The 26,136-nt window shown below is 60.7% G+C and overlaps 1 protein-coding gene across 4 annotated transcripts; it reads left to right on the forward strand.

Annotated features, from left to right (window-relative positions):
• Nucleotides 1-54: 54 nt before the first annotated feature.
• EVI5L (ecotropic viral integration site 5 like) lies at nt 55-26,136 on the forward strand. Of its 4 annotated transcripts, none has more exons than XM_075546029.1 (20): nt 55-215; nt 12,279-12,457; nt 13,108-13,297; nt 13,739-13,963; nt 14,049-14,123; nt 14,571-14,696; nt 15,487-15,630; nt 15,722-15,811; nt 16,672-16,769; nt 16,848-16,908; nt 20,029-20,082; nt 20,764-20,796; nt 21,882-22,022; nt 23,138-23,266; nt 23,710-23,850; nt 23,959-24,114; nt 24,217-24,363; nt 24,437-24,532; nt 24,626-24,721; nt 24,812-26,136. In XM_075546029.1, exons 1-20 carry the CDS (start codon nt 195-197, stop codon nt 25,088-25,090), a joined length of 2,481 nt encoding a protein of 826 aa, XP_075402144.1. In that variant the 5' UTR covers nt 55-194; the 3' UTR covers nt 25,091-26,136. The 4 variants fall into 4 exon arrangements, with proteins under 4 accessions (XP_075402144.1, XP_075402154.1, XP_075402164.1 ...); XM_075546049.1 differs by having other exon boundaries at nt 59-215; nt 12,275-12,457; XM_075546039.1 differs by lacking the exon at nt 20,764-20,796.

Here is a 26,136-nt window from a genome sequence, read left to right on the forward strand (position 1 = left end):
TCTTGGGGTGGCGGATTGGCTGACCGTGCTCCGGGGCGGGGCAGCGGCTGCTGTCAGCGGGTATAATGGCAGCGGCGGAGCCGGCGGCGGCCGCGGTCCCGGGGGGCGGCTGAGGGGGCCGGGCCCGGGCTGCGGGGCGAGCGGCGCGGCGGGGATCCGGCGGCGCGTCCCGGGACGTGAGGCTCCGCACGGCGATGGAGACGCACTCGGCGCAGGTAGGGCGGCGTGGGCCGGGCCTCCTGGGCGCCTGCCCAGGCCGGCGGCTGGGCGCTGCGGCCCTCGGGGACCGGGCCAGACCGCGGCCTTGGGCCTGACCCCCCGCCCACCGTCGCCCCTGGGCCGGACCCCTCGGAGCCTCCCACCCTGCACTGCGCCGCCACCCCCTGAGGGTACCTCGGGCCCATGACACCCCCCTCATATACCCTTACACCCCCAGGGCCCCCCTCCAGACCCTTACCCGCAGATCCTCCCATCCCCAAAAGAACCCCCCCTCTGCCCATGACTCCCATCCATCCTGTCTGGATCCTTCCAGACCCTCCTACAGAACCAAGCCAGCCTGACCCTCTGCACCCCCTAACATCCTCAGGCCTGTCCCTAGCCTGTCCTCACCCCCAGGAGGCAGCCTTGGGGCCCACCCCTGCTAAAAACTAGGAGTACTGTGCCAGGCCTACTGTCAGCCTGTTGGCCCATCTCCCACTCCCTGCAGCCCCCAGCCCAAGGATGCCCCCACCCCCACCCCCAAATCCTATCTATCTTGGATATCCTGCCAGCAACTCCAACAGCAACACACACCTCCATCCTGACCCTCCTCCTGAAAACCCACTCACCCTCCTGCGCAGGGACCACCCCCCAACATTCAGAGTCTGCTCTCCCCACCACACACGCATACATAGATGCCCCCTCAGCTCCAGGCTCAGAAACCCTGGCAGAAAGGCACCCAAAGAGACATATCCCTAGAGCCTCACAAACCCTTGGGTGCCCCCAACATAACCAGGAAAATTCAGAACCTTCAACACAGACACCCCCACCCCTCTGCACAGGACCCTGAGCACCTCCTCACACCATCTCCGGCCCCCCAGAGCCCCACACAGGTCAGAGCTCCAGGGGGAGACTCTGAGAGGCTCTTGGGTGATGGGATGAGCCCACAATGGGGCCCTGGAGGATGGTGGGCACCCAAGATCTCCCAGGAGCCCCTGGGCACCAGCCCTTTCTCTGTGGGACTCGCCTTCTTCAAAGGGAAGGACACTGGGTTCCCCTCCCACACCAAAGCCACCACTGCCCGCCCCCTAATTTATGCCGCCCTCTGGGGGGAGCCCGAGCCTGGCCAGACTGGTAGGACCAGCATCCTGACCTCAGCACCAGCCCAGTGGCAGGCCCTCGGCGGATCGGCTGGCAATGCCCGTGCTCACCCGCTTCTGGCGGTGCATTGGTGCCTTCACCCACGATGGGCATGTCCTTCTATGCTGGCATGTGGAACCCCGGGGTGGGAGGGGAGGCCAGTGGAGGAGGGCTGAGTTTGGGCTGCCAGAAGCAGGCATCTCTTTGTTAAGGGATCTTTCCAGAAGGAAGGAATGTGCTGAAGAGGCTCTGGTGGAGCATGAGTGAGGAGGCTGTTCAGGGACTGTCCCCCCGAGCTGGGCTGTGACTGTGACTTGAGGATCCCTGTCGCCCCAGGGCTCTCGCCCTCGGGCCTGGCCCGTGGATTCCCCTGGGCCTCTGTGGTTGGCTGCGGCTGTTTGGCAGGCATTGCAGGTGGCTTGGCCTCAGCATGGGGCTGTATCAAGGTGGGGCATCTCTGCCAGGCCAGTGGAGATGGTGTGTGGCCGAAAGGAGCCCAGGGACCCCCTGCTGGACCCGGATCAGGCCAACCCAGCCCTGGGACTCCTGGTCTGGGACCCTTCCTATGAGGCCTGGGCTTCCTTGTGGACCTGAGCCCGTCTCACCCTGGCTCTGTGCCTTAACTTCCCCATCAGGAAACTGAGGCAGATATCCCCACCAGCGTGGTGCAGTCACCCAGGGAGGCTAGGGTGTGGCACTCCATATTCTCCCTCATCTTGTATTAGGGGACAGCGGGGTCCAATGAAGGCAGCCACCCACCTGGTGCACACAGATCCATTCTCTGCCCGCCCTCTGCTCCCTGCCCCTTCCCCCTGCCATCCACCTCCTCCCCAGGCTCCCCAGTTGTTACCGGCTGAGACCTTACTGGATCCTGACCTCCAGCCAGAAATGGGGTTGGTGGGAAGAGGTCAGTTGGTGTGATGAGGGGCTGGTGGCCGTGCAGGGAAGTCCTAGAGGACTGAGGCCATGCTGACGGCCCACGCAGACCCCGAGGGGTGGACAGGGCGGGGTTTGTTCTGTACACTTGCTGCAGGTCACATGGTACAGGAGAAGCCAAGCCCCTGACCTCCCCAGAGCCAGAGACTGACAAGCTGGGAAGTAGTTAGGAGAATACAAGTCAGCTGAGGAGCCAGCCGGTGGAGAACGGCTTCAGCAAGGTCTCGACCTTGACCCCCTGCCCACTGTTTGTGTCACTGGGAGAGCAGGGATGCCCCACCTTCTCGCAGGGCCAGTCCCTGCACTGCATCTGAAGACCACCTCCCCATCGCTCGTGGAGAGCTGAGCCCAGCAGTCTCAGGCAGTCACCCCACCCCCATGGCCAGCCGCTAGCTCCCGGCAGACAGGGCAGACAGCGTGGTACCGCGGTGTGGCAGGCAAGGATGACCGATGAATGGGGCCCAGGAGGAAGAGGAGACACACACCCGGCCACCACGGAAGTGCTTGGACACAGGCCCAGGAATCAGGGCTCTCCGCGCAGTGTGTTCAGGGATGGGGCCTCCTCCTACACAGGCCTCTGTGTCCTGGAGACACACACCTCAGCCTGGGACTCTCCCTGGATAAAGGGTTCCCTAGTTAGAAGGACACTTGCTGTGAGCTGCTCTAGAAGCCAGGCAGGCAGCGGGCGAGAGGGAGCTCAGAAGAGAGCAGAGCTGGGGGGTAGAGATTGTGGCTCTGAGTGCCATGACCAGTCCCCGCTGCCCGACTCGCCCATGTCTGTGTGCTCACTGCTTGACGGATGTCTGTCCCCTCAGAAGGCTAGGCATCTGGAAGAAAGGCCTTGTAATTGACATCCCCACAAAAAAAAAAAAAAAGGCAGCCATTGAAAAGCCTGGGACACGCAGTCGTAGTGTGGCACCTGGAGCCACCGTGTGTCAGAGTTGACACAAAGGCAACTGATGACCTTGCCTGCCCCCCACCCCCACCCCCACCCCACCAGTCTGCCAGACCTATCAGGACAGACCTGTCTGCTTTGTTCCCAGGGGTGTCCCCAACAGTTTGCACTCAACACTTAACCTGAACAGAAGCCCTGGTGGCACTATCAGGTAAGGCTTAGACTGATGACCCCTGAAGTCGGCAGTTCAAGCCCCCCAGCCGCTCCGCAGGAGAAAGATGAGGCTGTCTGCTCCCGGAAAGACTGACAGCCTCGGAGACCCTGTCTAGGGGCACTGAGAATCAGCAGAATCAGCTCACTGGCAGTGGGTGGTGGGGCTTAACCTACGGGTGGCCAGTTCGGGGCCCCCCTCTAACCCCTCTTCCCCACCCACCCACTCACACCACAGCAGCACCACAGAAAGACCTGCTGACAGTCTGCTTCCCTGGCAAGGACAGCCAAGAGAACACTGCAGAGCACAGTTCTGCTCTGTAACACCTGGGGTGGCCCTAAGTGGGAAGAGACTCACTCGACACCTCCACAGCAACTGGATCCGGCCTCCCCCAGGGAGCACAGGCACACAACAAGCGCCCCAGGGAAGTGCTTGGGTTCCAGGAGCCGGCAGTCCCTCTTCCATCTCCCTGGGCGAGTTCCCACAGGCAGGGCCCACCCACCTCACTTCTGCCCCCAGCACCCCGCCCAAGCCCACTGCCATCCCGGCATTTCCACTCAGAGCCAGCCTAGACAGGGTCTCTGAGTCTGTTGTCTTCATGGGAGCAGACAGCCTCGTCTTTCTCCCAAGGAGCAAACAGATGGGTTTGAACCGCCAACCTTGCAGTGAGCAACCCAACACGTAACCCTCACAGGGCAGCAGAAAAGATCCCACCTGGGCTGTGAGAGCTAGGTGTTATTTCTTTAATTTTGCCTGTGGAAGGGTTTGTGAGGGTTCCAGGGTTTTCCCAGAGTCCCTGGGGGGTAGCAATGTACACAACTGCCACCTGGAAGGTCAGCAGTTTGAGTCCACCTGAAGGTCCTCAGAAGAAAGGCCTGGCAATCTACTTCTAAATGACCAGTCATTGAAAACCCTGGGGTGGGGGTCACCTTGAGCCCAAAGTCTACCAGCTGGCAAATGTCTGGCTTTTAATTTTTGTTTTCTCCTTGTCGTTCCCCAGAGCACTAAAATATAGAGAAATGGATTGACCAGACAGGAACTTGTCAATAAAGGCAGACAGAAAGCTGGTGAGGCAACAGGATACAACCCAATGCACAGCCATTGAGCCAATACCAACTCATTGTATACAGCATTGTCTTTCTCCCTTGGAGCGGCCAGTGGTTTCAAACTGCTGACCTTGTGCTTCGTTGCCCAACATGTAACCACTACACCACCAAAAAAAAAATTTAAACCTTATTACTGTTGATTCGATGCCAACTTATATCAACCCTGTGGGACAGTAGAACTGTCCCTGTGGGCTTCGGAGACTGTAACTCTTTATAGGAGTAGAAAGCCTCTTCTTTCTCCCTTGGAGCAGCAGGGAGTTTCAAACTGCTGACCATGTCGTTGGCAGCCTAACACGCAGCCACTATGCCACCAGGGCACCTATTTTTGAGGTCAAAAGGGATGGTACAGGCTGTGCACCTCTAGGGTTCAGGCTGCGGGCATTTGCTGGGTGAGTTATTACCCGTCATAATTACAATTTTGCTGCATTTCATCTTTAAACAAGGTCACGACATGAGGGGCAGGCCTGCTGAAGAGGAGGGATTTGGGCCACTGAATCCACAAACAGTTATTGGGCGCTTTTCTCGTTGGGTGCCATGAAGCTGGCCCCAGCTCTTAGCAGCCCTGAGCTCGCTCGGCAGAGTCAGACATTGCCAGGCCGTGAGCAGGCTCTGGGCAGCTGGGAGGCAGAGTCTGTTGTGGCAGCTCCTGTGTGCTCCCACCTACGGGGCGCTGGGTGGACAAACTTCTGTTGTGATTTTCACAGGGAGATCGAGTCTGCCTTAGCCTGCTGCACCCTGTCCACCTGACCAAGCCTCCCATGTCACCGCAACTCATCGGCCACCCCAGTGTGACATTTTATTTGTTGGATGAACAAAACGGCCAAACCTTACTGCCATGCAGTCAATTGTGGCTCAGCAGACCCCTTATCGATTCCTGGGGTGCTTATACATTGGACAGTTAACCAGAAGGTTGGCAGTTCAAACCACCAGGTGCCCCACAGTAGAAAGGCAAGGCTTTTGACTCCCGTAAAGAGTTACAGTCTCAGGGACCCACAGGGGCAGTTCTATCCTGCCCTGCAGGGTTGCCATGAGTTGAAATCGACTCCAGGGCAGTGAGTGAGTGAAAAATCTTTTAAAAAGCAGACAGCCTCATCTTTCTCCCAAAGAGCCTGCTGGTGGGTTTGAACCACGACAGCATCTGCTTGGATGGTTTGTTTATTGGATCTCCAGCACACTGCCCTTGACTCAAACCCAATTCATCGCTCACTCACTGCCATCGTAGACAGCCTCATCTTGCTCCCTCGGAGTGACTGGTGGGTTTCAAACTTCTGACCTTGTGGTTAGCAGCCCGGCACGTAACCACTGTGCAACCGGGGCTCCTTAAACCAACTCATCGTGGCCCTGTAGAGGGTTTCGAAGCTGTTCGTCTTTACGGCAGCACACAGCCTCAGCTTTTCGCCTCGGAGCAGCTGATGAATTTGAACCGCTGAGTCTGCGGTTATCTGTCCAACACTTACGTGACAGCGACACGCCCACCCCAAATTCCTGCTTCCTGCCCGGCAGTGCCCTAGATTCTGAGGACCCAGTCGTGAATGAGACACCCAGGCCCCGTGCAGGGGGACTTCCAGCAGGGACCTGTTCTAAATGTCTTACAGCCTTAGCTCATTCATTCCTCCCAGGAAAACCTAGGAGGGTGTTAGCTACTATTGAATTGGACCCTGAACTCATGGTGGTCCGTGCACAGTGGGACAAAACTCTGCCTGACCCCTCACCACCTTGACTATCAGACAGACCACTGTGGCCCATAGGGTTTTCCCTGGCTGATTTCTAGAAGGGGGTTGCCATGCCATTCTTCCTTGTCTGTTGTATTCTGGAAGTCCCACTGAAATGAATTCAGTCTCCACTGGCAGCTGGGTGGCGCGGTGCCTTGGCTGGGACTCAAACCGCGGTCTCCCAAATGGAAGGAGAAAATTCAACCACCAACACTGTAACTACTATATTCAGATGAAGATAATAAAAAACCTAAGAGCATCACAACTAAGAGAAGGTGGCAGAGGAGGGATTTGAACCCAAGCTGCTGGCCCCGATGAGAGAGGTGGGACTTGCCTCCCCAGCTCCAGGACAGCTAGCTACAAAGATGCCATCTGGCAGTGGAGACATCCCTGAATGTTCCAGAGAAACCGCTAGGACTGGGGACAAGCAGCAGACAGACAGGGACCTCTGAGATCCAAGTGTCGTTCTTGTTGTCTGAGGGGAAGCTTGTTGGCTTCTGCTTGCCCAAGATAAGGACCTGCCTCAAACCAAACAGACTGCCACTGAGTGGCTTCCGACTCACATAGACCCTGCAGGACAGAGGACTGCCCCTGAGAGTTCCCGTGGCTGTAAGGCGTTACTGGAACAGGCAGCCTCACCTTTCTCCCAGGGATGAGGACTGGAGACCAGACCGGTTCCCAAACAGTCCGCAGAGCCAGCCGGGACCCTGGGGGATCTTCTAGAGGTGGGAGACCAACTGTCAGGGGGGTAACTACCCAGACCAAACACTGCCACCGAGTCGATGCTGACTCGGAGCGACCCTATAGGACAGGGTAGAGCTGCCCCATGAATTTCTGAGACTGTGACTCTTTACGGGAGTCCAATGCCCCATTCCCATCACACACACACACACACACACACACACACACACACCTTGAAGTGGCTGGTGGGTTGAAACGGCTGACCTTGTGGTTCGCAGCCCAATGTAAAACCACGATGTCACCAGAGTTCCTATCGGGTAAAGGCAGATCAAAAGAATAAGAAAAAATATTGCCACGTGAGTCGATCCCCACGTGTTACAGAGAAAGCCGTGGCATAGGTCTTCATTGGCTGTTGTCTTTTCGGACACTGGTTGCCAGGCCTTTCTTCCGTGCTACCACAGGGTGGGTTCAAGCCACCTTTTGCGCATCAGTCAGTCAAGTGCATATTGGTTGTGCCACCTGGTGGAACACAGGTGTATGTGGGGGGGGGCGGTGTAGAAGGGGGATAGTTCTGGAGTTTACACTCAAAGGGCACATGGGGTCTGTCTTTCCGGAGACACCAGAAATACCAAGCTGTGCCCTTGCCCTCCCCAATTACTGAGAGCCTGTTACTCATGTAGTCCCCCCCCCTTAAAGGCTGACCATTTGCTTCCGCACCAAGGCACCTCAAAAGAGAACTCCCAACCCAGGCCCAGGAGCGCGCAGTCCACTCGGACTCAGGGCAACCTGTAGGACAGCCTGGGCCTGCCCTTTAGGGTCTCAGGTGGCAAAGGTGCAGAAAGGAAGCAGACTTCCCCATCCTGCTCCCTCCGAGCAGAGGTACACCGCAGGCCCGTGGCGATGCACTCCCCACTTCTGAAAAACAGCCACCAAAAATCCATGGGCGCACAGCTCCCCCCTGACCAGCGGGGGCGTCCTGCGAGTCACCCCAGCAGCCCTGTGCCCCTTCGGCGTCATTTCAAAAGCGAAAGAACCCCAAGAGCTAGGTGACACAGCGGCGGCACCCTGTGCAAGGGAGGCCTTGGAGTCAGGAGGCCGAGTTAGCCCCAGGTTGGCTCTCCTGGACTGAGTGTTGTCCACCTGTCGGTCCTCACAGCATAGGCACTTTGCTCGTAATCATGGCACCGTTTCAGATGTACCAAACAACTGCCTGGAGGGTACAGAGAGCGTCTCGCCCCAGCCATGCCCCGTCCCCCTTCACACCACAGTTATTAACTTGCACGTTAGGGCGGCGCCGCTGTGACTGGCCAGCGCTGTACTACTATAGCCGCAGACGGCCTCCACTGAGTGCCACCCTTCCGTGCTGCTCCCTCGTCAGGCCTATGAGTGACCCACACCTTCCTGTGTCTCATCCTTTTGAGAGCCTGGGGGTGGGGTGGGGAGGTTCTTGGAGAATGTCCCCAATCTGGGTTTCTTGGGGATGGGGAGGGGGATGCCATGTCTTCCATATCTTACCCAGAGTCCATGCCCTCAGCATGACCTCTCACAGACAGGGTTGACCTTGACCACCTGGCTGGACACCAGACTTGGTCACCTTCGTCTTCGTGTGCTCAGCATGCATGCACCGGGCCTGGGGGACGCTGCCCAGGCCTGTGCCACCACCCCTGCACAGTTAGGGCGCTGTGGGTCACAGGCTTTTCCTTGGCTGGTTTGGGGAAGGAGGCACGCCAGGTCTTTCTTCCTAGACCTTCCTGGTCTGGAAGCCCAGCATCACAGCCACACACATGCCTCCACAGACAGCTGGGCAGGGGCTGCGCATGAGGTGCCCTGGCCGGGAATCAAACCCGGAGCTCCCACAGGGGTGGGGAGATGCCCACCACTGAGCCACCACTGCTGCCCAGGGCTGAGTCAGGAGCTGGGTATGGGGAAATGGTTTTAAAGGCCGGCCCATGCTCTGAGAATTCTCCTGCCCCATGCCCCCACCACACCCCAGGACAAGCAGGGAGGGCCTTATCTAGCCATCACTGCCATGTAACGAATGTAGGGGCAAGGTGGAGGAGCATCATCAGGAGGGGAGACAGGGACAGCCAGGGTGCTGTGCAAGAGGAGGGCCTGGCAGGAGACTTCACAGGAGAAAAATGTTGAGGCCAGGCCTTGGGAATGGCTGCCTATCGGGGGGGACAGTGCGTGAAACACCAATATGGGGTGTGTGTGCACTGCCCGGTCCTGTGCCACCCTCTGCCCTGGCCCGTGGCCTCAGCTACTGTGGGATCTGGGTGTCGTCCAATGTTGGGGCTCCCCCCATACCCCACCCACCCCAGCACTGTATTGGCATCATCCATGTCATCCATGTGGTTTTCATTGCCCGGGTCGCAGAAGTCGACCGCCAGGCCTTTCTTCCTAGCACGCCTTCCTCTGGAAGCTTTCTGGCTAGCCCAGCTGGAAACCTGCACTACCAGGAGCCTGGGTGATGATGAGACATGAGGAGGAGCAGGTGGCCCAGGAAGGGGGTGTTTCCTAGGCCCAGACTGGGTGTGGAAGGAGGCTTTAGGACAGCAGTCTCGGGACTGGAGGGGGTGGGGGGGCAATGGACCTGGCGGACTCTGGCCTGGCTCAGCCTTGTGAGCCTCGAGGTGGAAGGCTTGCCAGCAGGGGCAGGAGTAGGTGGCCCGCTTCCCCTCTGGGGGTCGTGGGTAGGCAGTGAGTGGACAGGCCTGGGGCAGTGGATGGCTGAAGTGGAAGGATGAAATGGAGGAGGTTCCTGGGAAGCTTGGGAGTGGCCCTGCCTTGTGCCCCTGAGCTGTGTGGCAAGGGGGTGTCAGGTGACCACTTGCCCTCACTGCTGTCTCACACTCCACTTCCCACCCCCAGGAGAGGGCCTGGCTGAAGAAAACCCCCAGGAAGCCACTAGTGTGAGTGCCTGGGGCCAGGCCTGGTGGGAGCGTGTGCACGGGAACATGTGAGGATGTGTACATGAGGAGGGTGCATGTGCCCTTGGCTGTGAGTATGTGTGTCCGTGTATGCGCTCTAGGGGGTGAGTGTGTGCCTGTGTGTGAGTGCAGGAGTGCCCGTGTGTGGGTACACAAGTGGGAGTGTAGGAGTATGTGTGTGTTCATGTCTGTGATAAAGCCACACATGTAAGTGTATGTACCTGTTTGAGTGCAGGAGTTTCTGTGTACCTATGTGCCTGAGTGCAGATGTGTGTGTGAGTGTGTATGTTCATGTGTGCATATGCATGCAGGAGTGTGTGCGTGTATGACTGTGAGTGCCTGGTGTGTTTGAGTGCAGTGGCATGTGTGTGTGTGTGAGTCAAGAGTGTGCCTTGTGCTCATGTGTGTGCTGTGAGTGTGAATGCAGGAGTATCTGTGCCCATGAGTGTGAGCGTTTATGTGACTACAAGAGAAAGAGAGGGTGGGTGGGAGGGTGGTGTGCAGGACTGTCCTGTGTATCTTTGAGCGCGAGTGTGTGGGAAAGTGCCTGTAGGTGTGAGTGCAGGTGTATGTGAGTGTGCAGAAGTGCCTCTGTGTGTGAGTGTGCAAGAGTGCCCATGTGGGTATGAAGGAGTGCCTGTATGTGTAGGTGTGCAGATACACGTGTGAAGAAATGCCTTTGTGGGTGGGTATGCATGCAGGAATGTGGATATGCCCCTGGGTATGAGTGCAGGCGTGTGTGTGTGTGTGTGTGTGTGTGTACACAGGAGGACCAGGGCGTGTAGGAAGGTCTGTCTGCAAGCCGAGCAGTTATTCTGGAGAATGGAGAGCAGGGCACACATTCCTGTAGGAACGGAGACAGCCGCTTCCCGCCACTTCTCCTAAGCCCAAGCCAGCAGGGGTGGTGCTGGCTGTCCCCGGAGGGAGCAAGTGCATCTGGTTTCCTCTGTGAGCTAAGTCACAGTGATGCATAATGGGCACTCTGCGCCACCATGGCCCCCTGGGGTTTCTCAGAGCTGGAGAGGAGGAGGGACTTGTCCCCTCTGCTGCCAGCCACATGGGGTGTTGCTCTCTCTGAGTGAAACTCCATCCCTACCTCCACACTCTCCTCCCCAGGGCACTGCCAGCCACAGGGGAGGGGGCGGTCAGTCCTTTCCACTCAACACTCGGGGCCCCTGGCCCAACTCTGACTCTGGCACCAGCCCTCTCCCTTTGAAACTATTAACCCTTTGGGGGCTGCCAAGCCTAGGTCTCAGGGCAGTGGAGCTAGGGAGAGGGGTTCCTGGCCAGCTGAATGAAGTAAAGCATTCCAGGTCTGCCCAGAGCTGCAGCCAGAGTTCCAGCAGCTGGCCGAACCCAGGGCTTGGGCCCCATGACTGGGAACCTTGGGCCCGAGGTTGAAGCAGTAGCCCTGGGTAGGAAAACTGAAATGAAACCGTTGACCAGAGTGCAGGCCAGCTGGCTGAGCTGACCTTCAGCTGTGGCAATGTGCCCAGGGGCCTGAGGGTGGCTAGACAAGTGTACCCTTGCCTGCCAGGATGCCAGATACCTCCTCCTCAGGTGTCTCAGTGGCAACTGGAGGAGGACTCTGGGTGCTGAGGAGCAGGCAGACATTGGGTTGAATGGGAAGCAGCTCCAACTGGTGGCCCCAGGTGGCATGGTAGTGGCAGGTGTCTCCTGGGCCCGGTTCTGAGCATGCCATGTGCAGCCAGTGCCTGACTTTTACTCTTCGACCCCCAGGGCTCCTGTCTGAGTTTCAGTCTGGGCACTCTGGGGTGCCAAGTGACCAGCCCAAGGTCACACAGCTTCAGACACAGACAGGTCATGGGAGCTGCACCCCTCTGTCTCCCTGGAGACTGGCAGGCAGAAAGAGGGCCATGGACTTGAGGTCCCGGAGGCTGCCGGCCAGGTCTGGCCCCACACCCACTCCTCAAGCCCTGATTCCCAGCACTGGATTGCATCCTTGGTTTCCCAGCCAAGGGGAGTCCGGCTCCCAGCCTTTGGCAGCGCCTGACAATTAACAGTGAGAGTAATTGCTGCCGCCGAGCCAGCGGCCCACTCTGCTGATACATGGGGAAGGTCAGGTGCTGACGTTGAGCTGAGGGTTAGTGCCAGCCAGCTGCAGTGGGGACAGGGACCAAGAGAGCGAGGAGGAGCCTCTGGCTCAGGGCACCTGCACCCCATGCCCAACAAGACTCTGGGGCCCCCTTGGACCTTGCTGAAAACTTGGGATGCCAAGTTAAGCTAGTTTCCGTGCCTGGGCACATCGGGCCAGCTAGGGCTCTGTCCAGGCATCCAACCTGATGACACAGGCAGGGACAGATGTTGGCATGCTAGTCAGTCTGGCTGGGGGGTGGGGCAGAGGAGGGGTGCCCAGAGTGGACAAACTAGAGCTGGGAAACCCCAAGAGAGCAGGACAGGATGGGTGCTGGCCCGGTGCTGACCCAATGTGTCTCCTGCCCCAGACAGAGCTGTGACACTGCCCCCTCACGGCTAACGTTCCTGCCCACCATGGCGAGCCCCACGCTGAGCCCCGACTCCTCATCCCATGAGGCCCTATCGGCCCCCACGTGCTCCCCCACCTCTGACTCCGAGAACCTCAGCCCTGATGAGCTGGAGCTGCTGGCCAAGCTCGAAGAACAGAACCGGTGAGCTGCAAGCGGGGCCTGGGGAGGGGCGCCGTCAGCCTGAGTGTCCCACTCACTCCCCGGGGCTGGGTCAGGCCCCAGGTAGAGCCCCCCCCCCCATGCAGATGAGATGAGTAAAGGTCTGGCCCTTCTTTATGCATCCCCTGCTAACCAGAGAGCTCGAGTCTACTCACTGCGTACCCCTAGAAGCGCCTCGGAAGAAAGGTCTGGTGATCTGCTTCCTAAGTACCCCATGGGACGCAAGAGCCAGGGTGGGTGCCCGGTCACCTGGTGTGACTTTTTCCGGGGGAGGGGCGACGGTGGCCTCTAGGGGGCCTCAGCGCATTCATCTCAGGCCCTGCCCTTTGCTTGCTGGCCACTCCCCGGGTACCTCCTCTGTAAAATGCCCGTAACCACAAAGCCGGGGCGCACAGTCAGGTGAGCACTTGTGCCCAGTGTCCCGCCCAGACCAGACAGGTGAGAAAATGGCAGCTCAGAGAGGCCAGGTGATGGGCCAAGGTCACCGCGAAGACTGCCCAGCCCCGCAGTACAAGTGGCTCAGACCCCCCTCCTCCACGCCCCCAGGACCCGGGTGTGTGTCCTGCACACACACGCACGCACGCACGCACGCTTGCACGCACACTGCTCCGACGACCGCCCTTCCCGCCCAGGCTCCTGGAGGCCGACTCCAAGTCCATGCGCTCCATGAGCGGCTCCCGGCGCAACAGCGGCTCCTCGCTGGTGTCCAGCTCCTCGGCCTCCTCCAACCTGAGCCACCTGGAAGAGGACACGTGGATCCTGTGGGGCCGCATCGCCAACGAGTGGGAGGAGTGGCGGCGCCGTAAGGAGAAGCTGCTCAAGGTGCGGGGGCGGGGCGGGGTGGCCGGGCAGGAAACACCAAGCCCAGGTGACCACGCCCCAAGAAGGTGAAGTTGCAGGGCAGGGGCAGGTGGGAATGCGCAGGGTGGTTCCCACAGAGGTGGAGCTGTGGTTAAGGTGTTCAGCTATTAACCCAAAGGCTGAAGGTTTGAGGCTGCTGAGAGGCGCCTTTGAAGAATGGGCTGGTGGTCTCCTTCAGTGGAAACTCCACCCTGAGACCCCCCCCTTGGGGCTCAGCTCCATGCTGAAACACACCTGGGGCACCAGGGGTAGGGCTGACACCACGGCACGCCATGTTGTCGCCAGAGGGGTGTGGGTTGCACAAGGTGGCTGGGATGAGGTGGGAAGGCCTGCTGGACCGGGACCTGGACGAGGTCCAACCCGGTCTCCCACTGCCTCCTTACCCCCACCCCGACCCTGCAGGAACTGATCCGCAAGGGCATCCCACACCACTTCCGGGCCATCGTGTGGCAGCTGCTGTGTAGCGCCACCGACATGCCAGTCAAGCACCAGTACTCAGAACTGCTGAAGATGTCATCGCCCTGCGAGAAGCTGATCCGCAGGGACATTGCACGCACCTACCCGGAGCACGAGTTCTTCAAGGGCCAGGACAGCCTGGGCCAGGAGGTCCTCTTCAACGTCATGAAGGTGAGCCCAGCTGCTGCTGCCCCTCCCCATGCCCACCGCCACCACTGCGCCCACCGACCGCCCACACCACCTCCTTCCCTTGCAGGCGTACTCCCTGGTGGACCGCGAGGTGGGCTACTGCCAGGGCAGCGCCTTCATCGTGGGCCTCCTCCTCATGCAGGTAAGTGGCAACAGGGTGGCCCCGACACTCAGTAGCTTCCCAAGGACCTTTTCTGCCCCGTCTTAGCCCAGCCAAGCCCCAGGCCGGTGTAAAAGAGGGGTTGGACCGGGATGTGGTCAGCCAGCATCACATGGGTAGGAGCCTAGGGTTTTATTCCAAAACAGAGAAGGGAGACGAGAGACAGCAGGGAACAGCTAGGAAGTTGCTGAGCACCGAGACCCGCAGCTGAGACTGCAGGCCCCCAGCTGCCATGCCTGGCTTCCGGTCCCAGCTCTGCCAATGTTCTGCCCCGCTGGCCCCGGGTTCTCCTTCCATGACGCTGAGGGTGCCCGCATGAGCAGCCAGGAGAGAAAACGCCCATGGAACAGACTCTGGCGGGAGCCGTGAGTGGGGCAGGGAGCTGCCCAGGCCCCTGCCTGACATCCCCACCTCCGCTCCGCCCCCCAGATGCCTGAGGAGGAGGCCTTCTGCGTGTTTGTTCGGCTCATGCAGGAGTACCGGCTGCGGGAGCTCTTCAAGCCCAGCATGGCCGAGTTGGGCCTCTGCATCTACCAGTTCGAGTATATGCTGCAGGTGAGCCCCTGGGGGGTTGGGCTGCCCCACGCAGAGGATGCTTCCGGGCCAGGCCAAGCAGTGCAGCAGATTGATCACGCCCTCTCCGTCTGCTCCTGGTGTGTGGAGGGAGGGAGAGCAGGGTAGGCCTGCCACCGCTGATTAGAGGAAGCCTCTGGGGAGCTGCTTGAAAGGAGCAAACCCCCACAGGGCCCTCAAACACACACGCACACATACACCTTCCAGCGGGCTCCAAAGGCTGGGTGTGACTACCCCCAAGCCTGTGACCACAACAGCACTGGGACCACGGGCAGTTCTCACAAGCAGTCTTCCCAGGACAGCCGGCCCTCCCCCAGGCCGGGTCAAATCTCCCATGGGGCAGCATCGATGCCACCGCATTAACTGGTTCCCTTGTGATGAAGGACTTCCGTGTCTCCCGCTCCCACCCTGACCTAAGGCAGGCAGGGTCGTGGCCTAGCCCACACATCTCAGGGCACAGGTGGGCACACCAGGTGCTGTGGGCTTCAGGTCACTCCCTGGGTGACCTGTGGGGAGGTACACCACCATCCTGAGCCTCCAAATCTCCTTCCGGGTGGCCTGCAGATTCATGAGCTGATGGCCTAGAACTGATCCTCGGCCCATGCCCCTCAGGCACACGTGGAGCTATGTGCCCGGCAGTCAGGGAAGTCTCCCTGAAGGTAGTGCTGCCCAGCACAAGCAGCTGGAGAGGGCCCAGTGGGCATGACCACCAGCCCGGGGCCTCCTCACAGTGTTGGTCCGTCTCCCCCCACCACCCCCGCCCCTCCCACAGGAGCAGCTCCCTGACTTGAACACCCACTTCCGCTCCCAGAGCTTCCACACGTCCATGTACGCCTCGTCCTGGTTCCTCACACTTTTCCTGACCACCTTCCCACTGCCCGTGGCCACCCGAGTCTTTGATATCTTCATGTACGAGGTGAGGAGCCCCTTGGGAGGGCTGGGCCTGGGCGGGGTGGGGGTTGGCGGGGTGGCAGGAGGGGAAACATAGCGCCGCCCCACCTTTGCAGGGGCTGGAGGTCGTGTTCCGGGTGGGCCTGGCCCTGCTGCAGGTGAACCAGATGGAGCTGATGCAGCTAGACATGGAAGGGATGTCCCAGGTAGGCCCAGGGGGGTGGAGCAGGGGGAGCAGCCATCCCACATATCCCTGCTCTCTCCGACCAGCTCAGCCCTCCCTGGAAGACCTTGGACATCCTGAGCAGCAGACTGCCCCTCGTCCTGGGGAGGTCCCACATACTCCGCCTTCCCCTGCCTAGGTCCCTCAAAGCCGTGTGTCCCTTCTGATAAACAGGACCAGCTGAATCAGGGGGCAGGGGGTGCGGCTTCTGCTTCAGCCCACCAGCTGGTGAGGGCAAATGGGTGAAGGGTGAGAGGCCACGACAGCCCACACCTGCCCTGCCCGCACACCGGGGGCCCAGGCGGCCTGCCTCCCGCTGTGGGCCCTGCTCCCCCCACCCCCTACCCCAGCACCCTCCAGCTGGCACTGGGGGAAGAAGAGAATGCACAAAGCCCACGCTTGTGTCCACGGACACGAGCATCCATTGTCCACGGCTGCCCGATGGCGCCAGATGGGCGGGGGGGCGAGGGAAATCCAGGCTGCCCCCCATCTGAGACAAGCTGCGGCCACCACTGCTGGTGCTTAACCCTTTGCCGAGGCTCAAGGAGCTGAGAGACCTCTCTTCAGAGGGGATGGTTCTTCCTCCCCAAGAGGCCCGGTGCCCACTGCCTGGGCTTCCCAGGCCTTTTTTCCACCCACCTCCCCCAGAGAAGGTGCTGGGTGCTGAGACCCTGGCCACGCACACTCACACAGCCCCCCATGAACACTGCCAAGCACTCACGTGGGTCGAGGGTGGCACCCAGACAAAGGGCCCCCTCTCCCACCTGGCACCCCCCTCCCAGGAAACAGAAGCCCTAGGGGCTCAGGGCCCCCCTCTCTCAGTGACTGCCTGTGTCCCCACAGTACTTCCAGAGGGTGATCCCCCACCAGTTTGACAGCTGCCCCGACAAGCTGATCCTCAAGGCCTATCAGGTCAAGTACAACCCCAAGAAAATGAAGAGGTGAGTGGGGGCCGGCAGCCGGGGGGCTGGGCATCCCACGGCCAGCGGGACAGTAACCGGCTCGGCCTCCCCCCGCAGGCTGGAGAAGGAGTACGCCGCCATGAAGAGCAAGGAGATGGAGGAGCAGATTGAGATCAAAGTGAGTCTGCACCAGCTGCCCCTACCTGGGGGGCGCCCAGCACCTGCCCAGGGCCTAGATGTTCGGGCCCAAGGCAGCCCATGCTCCACTGCTGTCTCCAGGCAACCAAGGGCCCCTGGCCTCCTGGGTGCAGCAGGGAGAATACTGAGATGTGTCCAGTGCCCCATAGCCTCTGTGGAGCTGGTCTGGGGAAGAATGTTCCAGGCACCAGGGACCCTGAGGCAACAGCATGCTGTCAACTCAGGAAGGTACAGGAGAGCAGGATCCCAGGGGCGCCTGGCCAGGCCCTGCTAGCTCTCTATGCTCCCTACACACGCAGCACTGTGGAGGCCAGGAGCCCCTCTCCTTCCTTGGGCTGTTATCCCTCCCCACGTGACTGGTTACTCAGGCAACATGCATGGATAGAGTAACTTGCTATGTGCCAGAGTCAGGACAGGGGAGCGAGGGGAGGTCCAGTCCAGTGGCGGGGACAGCTGGAAATCAACTCCATACAGCCTGGCTCTGTCTGGCCTCTTCAATGGCGGTCACGCGCAGACTTGGGCTGGAGTCTGGCAGCCCATGGAGATGGCCGTGTGACTTCACTGCCGTGTACCTCCTCTCCTGGTCCAGTCATTGTAACGACCACCAACAGCATCCTCTCCAGCTCCCCAAAAAGGCAGCACCCATCTGAGGTAGCACCCAGATGAGTCTCAGGCCCACGGTGCCCACACCGAGGGCATCGTTGTCCATGTCGTGTTTTATCTGGTGGCAGCTTAATTTGATGTTTGTTGTTGTTGTTGTTGTTGTTGGGTGGGGTCGAGTAGGCGCTGCCCCATAGGGACCCTCTGTACAACAGAGAAGCTCTGCCTGGTCTTGCCCCAGCCTCGCGGTTGTTCTTAAGTTTGAGCCTCGAACTGCAGCCGCCATGTCAGTCCATCTTGTCTCGAGGATCTGCCTCATTTCACTGTCCCTCTACTCTACCAAGCATGACGTCCTCCTCCATGGACTGCCAGGGAGCCCTCCTTGCCTCTAAGGAGCTCTAAGAAGCATTCTGGCTGTTCTTTCTCCAGCACAGATTTCTTGGCTCTGCCGGCAGCCCGTGGTACTTTCAGTTGTCTTCACCAGCACCCTAATTCAAATGCATCGATCCCGCCCCCGTGTTCCTTCCTCAGTGTTCAACATTCACATGCCTAGGAGGCTGCGTCAGGTGCCCCTTAATCCTCAAAGTCCCGTCCTTGCTGCTCCACACTCTGGAGAGGTCTTGTCCAGCACGTGGACGCAATGCATCCTTTAATCTCTTGACTGCTGCTTCCAGGAGCACTGGTTGTGGCCCTAAGCAAGACAAAGTCCTTGACATCTTCAATCCTGTCTCCACTTAGCGTGATGGCACGTAATTGGTCCAGTTGTGAGCACTCGGGTCTTCTTTACATTGAGTTGTAATCCGTACTGAAGTTGCGATCCTTGCTGTGCATCAGCCAGTGCTTCAAGCCCTCCTCCCTTTCAGCAAGCAAGGCTGTGTCGTCTGCATGTCCCACATCTCCAGGCCCAGGACACCAGTCACTGCACGACTTGCCTCACAAGCATAGACAAGGTCCTACTGCCATCTGGTGGTCGAGATGGGCACAGCAGGCCCACGGGCCACAGGTCCAGCCCTCAGATTTCCCAGGGATGGGGCTTGAGAGAGCCCTGGCCTTAGCATTTGGACAAATAGTGCTTCCCCCCTCACAAGACTCCCTTGCTCCTCCCCCTGACCCCCCCCCATGCAGTCCTCGCTTGCTCTTTCTCTTCTTGGAGTAGGAAGAAGGAAGACCTGGTAGTGGTCAGCGCACCGCCACGCCAGCCCCTCGCAGGGAGGTTCCAGTTGGTACAGCAGTGGGTAGAAGGCAGAGAGAGGACAGGACATTCCAGAGATGAGAGGTCAGGCCTCCAGATGACCACCACGGACGGAGACCTGCACCCTCACAGCTCTGAGCCCAGCCACTCAAACTCTGACTCAGACTTACCTCAGGATGTGGGAAAAGCCACAGTTGCTTCCTGGGAATGTTGTGGCATTTTCTCCACAGAGGGAGACTGGGACGTTTTCTGTGTGGTCTCCAGGGAGCCGGGACCCCAGGGCGTCTGCACATTTAAAGGAAGCCTGCCTCACATGTCCCACGGGTGTGGCTAGACAAGACGAATGCAAGCCCGAGCTGAGAGTGGTCCAGTGGTAGAATTTACTCCTCCCACACCAGAGTCTGGCCATTTCACCTCATGTACGGCCACCCCGAGCCGGCCAGTAGTTTGCCAGGATGCTGAACGGATTTCTGCAGGGACGTGCAGAATAAGATTAGGCAGAAAGGCCTGGAAATCTCCTTCCAGAAATCAGCCAGGGAAAAACCCTGTGGATCGCGCATGACCAATCACAAGGCTGGCACAGGGTCAAGCAGCTTTTGATTCCGTCTGTTGTTAGTCCCGGCAGGGCCCAACTCAACAACCAGCCTCCTCACCGGCAGCCCCACCCCCCAAAGTCAAGGGACAAACTGAACCCACAGCTCCTAGCCCGAATCCACCAGTGGAGACAGGCTATCTCTCTCCCCGGCCCCATAAGAGACAGTGGACACCATTGGGTGCCGTGCCTGAGAAATGTGGCCTTCTGGTTGGAGTGGGCAGACGGTCATCCAGGCTCTCTGGGGCCTGGAGCTGAAGGCAAAGGCTTGTGTGGTTCTGAGGACACTCCACTCAGTGGGATGGACGTTTCTCTGAAGGAGGGCAAGGGGTGGCCACAGCCACCACGGGCATCCGTCTTTTACTGAGCCATGCCTTGCTTCTTAAATGCATAGCTAAACCAAAGGTCCTTCTGAACAGGAAGGAGGACCAGGTGCTAACCAGTGAAAGGCTGGAGGTTCCCAAGCCACCCAGCAGCGCCTAGAAAGAACAGCCTGGCAGTCTACTTCCCCCAAACCAGCCTTGGCCGACCCTGTGGAGCACCCCTTACTCTGACCCACAGGGGGCAGCCAGGAACCAGAATCAATGTAGGGGCTTCCTGACCGGTGGCTGCTCACGCCCAGGACGCTGGTTGGTGGAGCCCTCGTGGAGTTGGGGGCAAGGCGGGTGCACGAGGGCGAAGGGAGTCTGATATGCCGTCCCCTCCCCTCCCCCCAGAGGCTTCGGACAGAGAACCGGCTCCTGAAACAGCGGATCGAGACCCTGGAGAAGGTGAGGGGTGTGACCACCACCTGCTGGTGGTGCTAAATCTGTACCCCCTACCCCACAGCAGCCGGGGGTCCAGCCCACCCATGTCCCCTATGAAGACACCCATTGAGATCCTGACTCACGAGCCTAGGCACTGAAATTCAGTTGTGGTTCGGGCGGTCCCCCAGGCTGCGGGGGTGGGGGAGGCGGCTGAAGTGCGGCAGGGAGTCGGGGGTGGGGGAGCCAAGCACCAAGGCCCAGCCTGCAATTTGGGAGTCTCAGCCCCACCCCCAAAAGAAAATGAAAAGGCCGGGTAAAGGGCGAGGGGGCGGACCTGCCACCTTCCTCAGTCTAGCCGCCCTGCCCCTCCCACTTCCTGGGAGGTGGGTCCTCCTTGCCACTTGACCTTCTGCTGGCCATGGGAGTGAGGTCGTCGACTGCCCCTGGCCCCGAGCTCCGGGCTTCCCACTGGCGTTGCGGGCACCGAGGCCGTCCGCCCGGACCAGGGGCGCCCCTCTCTGGGACAGACTGGCTGTGGCTTCGCCCTCCTCCGGCCGCTCTCGCCCGGGCTCCGGTCTTCTGCTTCTAGAGATAGCCCACCGCGTAGTGACCCGCCTTCCTGTCCGTCTCTTCTCCCTCCTGCCCCGCCTTCCGTTCGCTCTGCTCCTCCCCCTGTCGCTCGCTCGGACCCCCTCCACCCGGTAGGAGAGCGCCGCTCTGGCTGATAGGTTAATCCAGGTACTGTAGCTTCTTGTCTCCCTCTCCATCCCTTCCTTCCTAGCCTTTTTGCCCATTACGCGACAGCCAGTCACCGCCTGGATCCTGGCCGCTGCCATTCCAAGGGGATGGGGGCAGGCCTGGCGCTGTGCATGGGGGCAGCTGGGGATGCTTTTCAGGGGAGCCAAAGGCCTTCGAGGGGGGGCGTGTGAAACGTAGAGGAAATGTGGAGTGGGGGGGTGAAGGGTCATGGAAAGCCCCCTTCTAGGGGACAAGAGTAGAGATCAATGAGGGCTGGGGACCTTCAGAGCGTGTCAGCCCCAGACCCGGCTGTGTGCACTTTCCCATCACACACACTCACCCTCATCTGCATACATTCTCATTCATGTACACACATACATTATTACACGTTTGCGCAATCACACACATCTACTCCAGTGCTCACACCCCTACTCACTCTCAATCGCACTCATACATTGCATGCATCCTTATAGACTCACATACACACACTTGCAAATGCACACATGCACTCATGCATATTCATGCTTGCACGCTCACTCACTCAACACGTTCGCCACGGGCCCTCACTCACACAGCGCCCCCTCTTGGCCTTTCATGCTACTCTTGGTTTCTATTGCAAAGCCTGGCCTCCTCGCTCACCTGCTTCTGCTCGGCCTCACCTCTCATCTCGAATGGCTTTCACCTTAAAGCTTCCACCCAACCGCTAGTGGCCCCGAGCCTGGAATGGGGAACTCAGACAGGGATAAGGGAGGCAATGAGGCTGTGGGGAGGCCGGGGAGAGGGGTCCCACCTGCCAGCCCAGCTTCCACTGAGACCCTGCTCCCACCCATCCTCTGAGGGGGCTGAGTGAGTGTAGAGGTGCCCGAGCCTGCCTGGAGGAGGGCTTGGTTCACCTCTCCTGGGTCTGGCCCTGGAAGGAATGCCCGTGCCTGCCTGCCCTCACCCAGGGCAGGCTGGAGCCTCCCCATCCCAGGCTCTGACACCCTGACTGCCGCCCCCTCCTTCTCTAGCCCAAACTTTCTTGTCCCCCTCCCACCGATGCAAGGCCAGGGAGACCCACAGGGTCACCCCTTCTCTATGTTCAGGGGCAGGTGACACGGGCGCAGGAGGCTGAGGAGAATTACGTCATCAAGCGGGAGCTGGCGGTGGTGCGGCAGCAGTGCAGCTCGGCCACCGAGGACCTGCAGAAGGCACAGAGCACCATCCGGCAGCTGCAGGAGCAGCAGGTACCCCAGCCTTCAGGACTACCCCCTGACCCCTGCCCGCAGTGAGGACCCTGAGTAAGGGGATCTTGAACTCCAGTTCTGTCGCCCAGCCAAATGGGACACAGCTCCGACACCAAGGACTTCCCTCACCACCAGCCAGATCTTTGGGGACCCAGGCAACACCCTAACTTCACAGAGCCCATCACTCTTGGGCCCCGCAGGACACCTGGCACATAGCCTCGGCTGACAGGGCTGGGAGCCCTCCTTGGGAGCCCTGTCATCACCCCAGGGCTCAGGGGCCAGGTCTGTTGGGCAAGTCAGAGAGACACTTTAAAGCCATGCTCCCCACTTCCCCAAGTGGCCAGCACCCTGGTCTGCCCCAGAGGGAGGGCATCCCAGCCACACCCTTAGGCCCCAAGAGAAGCGTGGTCCATGCAGCACAGCAGGGGGCGAGCGGCCTTGGGTTCAGGGAGGGGGAGGTCCCTTGGGGAGGAGCTGCCCAGCTTGGGCCAGGACCACCATCACCATGGACCAAAGGGCTGTGACATATGGAAGCCCTTACCGGGGAAGTGACAGCCACAGGGAGCTAGGGCAGGACCATCCAAAGTGTCATCCAGAGAAGACACAGCCACCAGGGAGGCCACCACTGCCACCCTGGGGCACCTCCCACCCATCACTCCTGGGCTCCCACCTCTAAGTACAAGGGTGGTCTCAGCAAACTTCCACCACCTGTTGTGGGCAGGAGGAAGGGAAAGTTGGAAGGAGGAGATGCTGTAAACTGGGCAGAAGCAAAAAACACGTGCACGTTTGCAGACCTGCCCCGGCCAAGGCTCCGCCCCCACCCACAGGGAGCAAGGCCTCCAAGGATGGACCCATGGGAAGTCCCCTTCAGAACATCCCCTTGCGCGGCTTGTCCAGAAAAGAGGCTGCACCAGAGCCCGGAGTCCTGGGAACCCGCTGACGAACAGATTCCCTGTGGGGTTCTGCACCTGCCCAGAGGGTGGAATTCACAGGAAGGACCCTCCCCATGGGCTGGTGGTTTCCGCGATGCCCAACCCCGAGCCCTGCTCCCAGCCCAGGGCCTCCGGAGAGGAGGTCAAGGCCTGAGCCTGCAGCACAGCCCTCTGCCCACCCAGGAGAACCCGCGCCTCACCGAGGACTTCGTGACGCACCTGGAGACGGAGTTGGAACAGTCACGGCTGCGGGAGACGGAAACGCTGGGGGCGCTGCGGGAGATGCAGGACAAGGTCCTGGACATGGAGAAGGTGGGCCTTGGGGGCGCTGGGCAGTCAGGGGGGCCAGGTACAGCACAGGGGAAAGGGGGCAGCCAAGTGGGCCAGTTGGGGGTCTTCTGAAGTTGGAACCTGTCCCCATGAGTCCCCTTGCAGAGGGTTGGTCTGCTGAGGCCAGAACCCAGGACCTCATTCTGGGCCCAGCCTGCACTCATATTCATTCCTGGCCCCTACCCCCATACCCGCCAAGCCCAGGGGACACAGGGCAGCCCAGGGTGACTGCCAGCTTGTCCCAGGCAGGGGGCAGCATGCGGCACTGTGCTCGCTCTTCAAACCTGCTGCTCTGCCTCGCCAGTGGCCTCATGCAGCCTGGGGCTCAACACGGAGCCCCAAGGAAGCGTGGGGTGTGAGGGGCGTCTCAGTCCAGCCAGAAGGGCCACCGCGGCGGCCCTGGGCTCAGGCGCCTCTCCCCGTAGAGGAACAGCTCGCTGCCGGACGAGAACAACGTGGCCCGGCTGCAGGAGGAGCTGAAGGCGCTCAAGGTGCGGGAGGGCGAGGCGGTGGCGGCCGCCAGGGAGCTGAAGCTGCAGTTGCAGGAGCTGTCTGACACCTGGCAGGTGAGGACCGGCCCCTCCACACACACACGCACACACACACACACACACACACACCAGTCCCAGCCCTCCCCCCATGGCGCCCGGCCAGACCGCTGCCCCTCCCTGCAGGCCCACCTGTCCCGCGGAGGCCGCTGGAAGGAGTCCCCACGGAAGCTGGTCCTGGGCGAGCTGCAGGACGAGCTGATGAGCGTGCGTCTGCGCGAGGCCCAGGCTCTGGCCGACGGCCGTGAGCTGCGGCAGCGTGTGGTGGAGCTGGAGACACAGGTGGGCAGTGTGTGGGCTACCCGCGGGTCCCAGGAGCTGGGGGCTGGTGGCCACCGCCCTGGCCGGAGACCTGACCCCTGCACACTGCCCACTCTCCCGCAGGACCACATCCACCGTAACCTGCTGAACCGCATGGAGGTGGAGCGCACGGGGCTGCAGGAAAAACTGCAGTACTTGGGGGCCCAGAACAAGGGGCTTCAGACCCAGCTCAGCGAAAGCCGCCGCAAGCAGGCCGAGGCCGAGTGCAAGGTGCCCGGTTCGTCCCCACCACCCCTCGCCCGCGCCCCTGTCCGCTCTGACTGCCCTTTTTCCCTCTCCCCAGAGCAAGGAGGAGGTGATGGCCGTGCGCCTGCGGGAGGCAGACAGCATGGCAGCAGTAGCGGAAATGAGGCAACGCATCGCCGAGCTAGAGATCCAGGTGGGTGCTGGAGAGCTGCAAGGGGGCAGAGGGGGCCAGGGGGCAGGCCCCTGGGTAGGCCCTGCCCTGACCCTGGTGCCCGGCCACCTGCAGAGGGAGGAGGGCCGCATCCAGGGCCAGCTGAACCACTCCGACTCCTCGCAGTACATCCGCGAACTCAAGGACCAGATCGAGGAGCTGAAGACGGAGGTGAGAGGCCGCCGCGGTGGCGGGCTGGGCCAGACCTGGGTCTCCCCAGCCGCCATGCCTCCTCAAGCCCGCGCTTGTCCGCCGGTCCAGGTGCGGCTGCTGAAGGGCCCGCCACCCTTCGAGGACCCACTGGCCTTCGATGGGCTGAGCCTGGCGCGGCACCTGGACGAAGACTCGCTGCCCTCGTCGGATGAGGAGCTGCTGGGCGTGGGCGTGGGCGCGGCGCTGCAGGACGCGCTCTACCCGCTGTCCCCGCGCGACGCGCGCTTCTTCCGCCGTCTGGAGCGGCCGGCCAAGGACAGCGAGGGCAGCTCGGACAGCGACGCTGATGAGCTAGCCCAGCCCTACAGCCAGGGCCTGGAGAACTGAGGCTGGGAGCCAGGGGGTTTCCCCCGCGGCCGCCTCCCAGGGCCACGCCCACCCCGGGGGCCGGTGGGTGGGCCAAGCCCAGTGGGGTCCTCAGGATCCCCTGGCTGGTCTTCCCCGAAGCAGTGTTTACCCATCTGGGTCCGCACCTTCGGGGCCAGTCACCAGCGACAGCAGAGGGGCGACCCAGAGCCCCATTTGGCGGGGCAGAAGCTTACTCCCAGGATAGGATAAGGGAGGCCCTGCCGGGAAGGGCCCCAGAGCCCAGGAACCCGAGACACGAGGGGCGCCTCTGGGCTGGATGTTGCTCCCCACCACCAATGCCCCTCAGGACAGGGGGACCCTTGACCAGCCCCTGGCACCTGGGGACAGATGGCGGGTTGGGCTTCCTTGCCTGGGGCAGGCTTCATGGCCCCTGCAGCAGAAACCAAAGCCCCTCTTACTGTGTTAGGGCCCCCTGGGCATGAGTGGCCTAGGGAAGCCTGGGCAGGCAAGACTTCTGTCGGCTTGAGGGGGCGGGGCCAGAGCAGCTGCCCAGAGGGAAGAAGCCCCACCCCTGCCTCCAAAACACTCCCATCATCTCCCCGCCCCTTTTCTGCCAGTGAGGGAGGCAGCCCAGCCAGCGCCAGCCTCTCCTGGCATCCTTCCCATTGCCCCACCCCTCTCCCACCACCAATCCAGTGAGGCTGCCGAGTAGAGCCACGTCCTGCACCGCCTACTGCTGGACCTGAGGTCTCTGCCTAGTCAGAGCTGAGAACGGTGCCAAAGTCCAGCGACGCCCTTAGCCACCATCCCTCCCAGCAATCCCCTCTCCCCCGGGCCTCGTGACCCTCGGGACTGCCCCTCGGTGCTCCTGGAGCCTCGAGTCGCGTCACAAGCAATCTCCCTGGCGCTCCTGGGGTGGGATCCATGCATAGTCCCCTCTCTGGTCGCCGACTCCTCAGTGTTAACGCCTGGGGACACTGCCCACCACCATTTTGCACACTGCCTGTTCACACGCCACATGTCGCCCAGGCGGGAAAGATGGAAAATAAAGTATTCACACAGTC

The sequence above is a fragment of the Tenrec ecaudatus genome, chromosome 1 (genome assembly GCF_050624435.1).
Source record: "Tenrec ecaudatus isolate mTenEca1 chromosome 1, mTenEca1.hap1, whole genome shotgun sequence".
Lineage (NCBI taxonomy): Eukaryota > Metazoa > Chordata > Mammalia > Afrosoricida > Tenrecidae > Tenrec > Tenrec ecaudatus.

Coding starts and splice junctions, on each gene's coding strand:
- EVI5L (XM_075546029.1), top strand. CDS start 195: ATGGAGACGCACTCGGCGCAG. Junction 13,964..14,048: donor TCCTCTTCAACGTCATGAAG/GTGAGCCCAGCT, acceptor CTTCCCTTGCAG/GCGTACTCCCTGGTGGACCG. Junction 14,124..14,570: donor TGGGCCTCCTCCTCATGCAG/GTAAGTGGCAAC, acceptor TCCGCCCCCCAG/ATGCCTGAGGAGGAGGCCTT.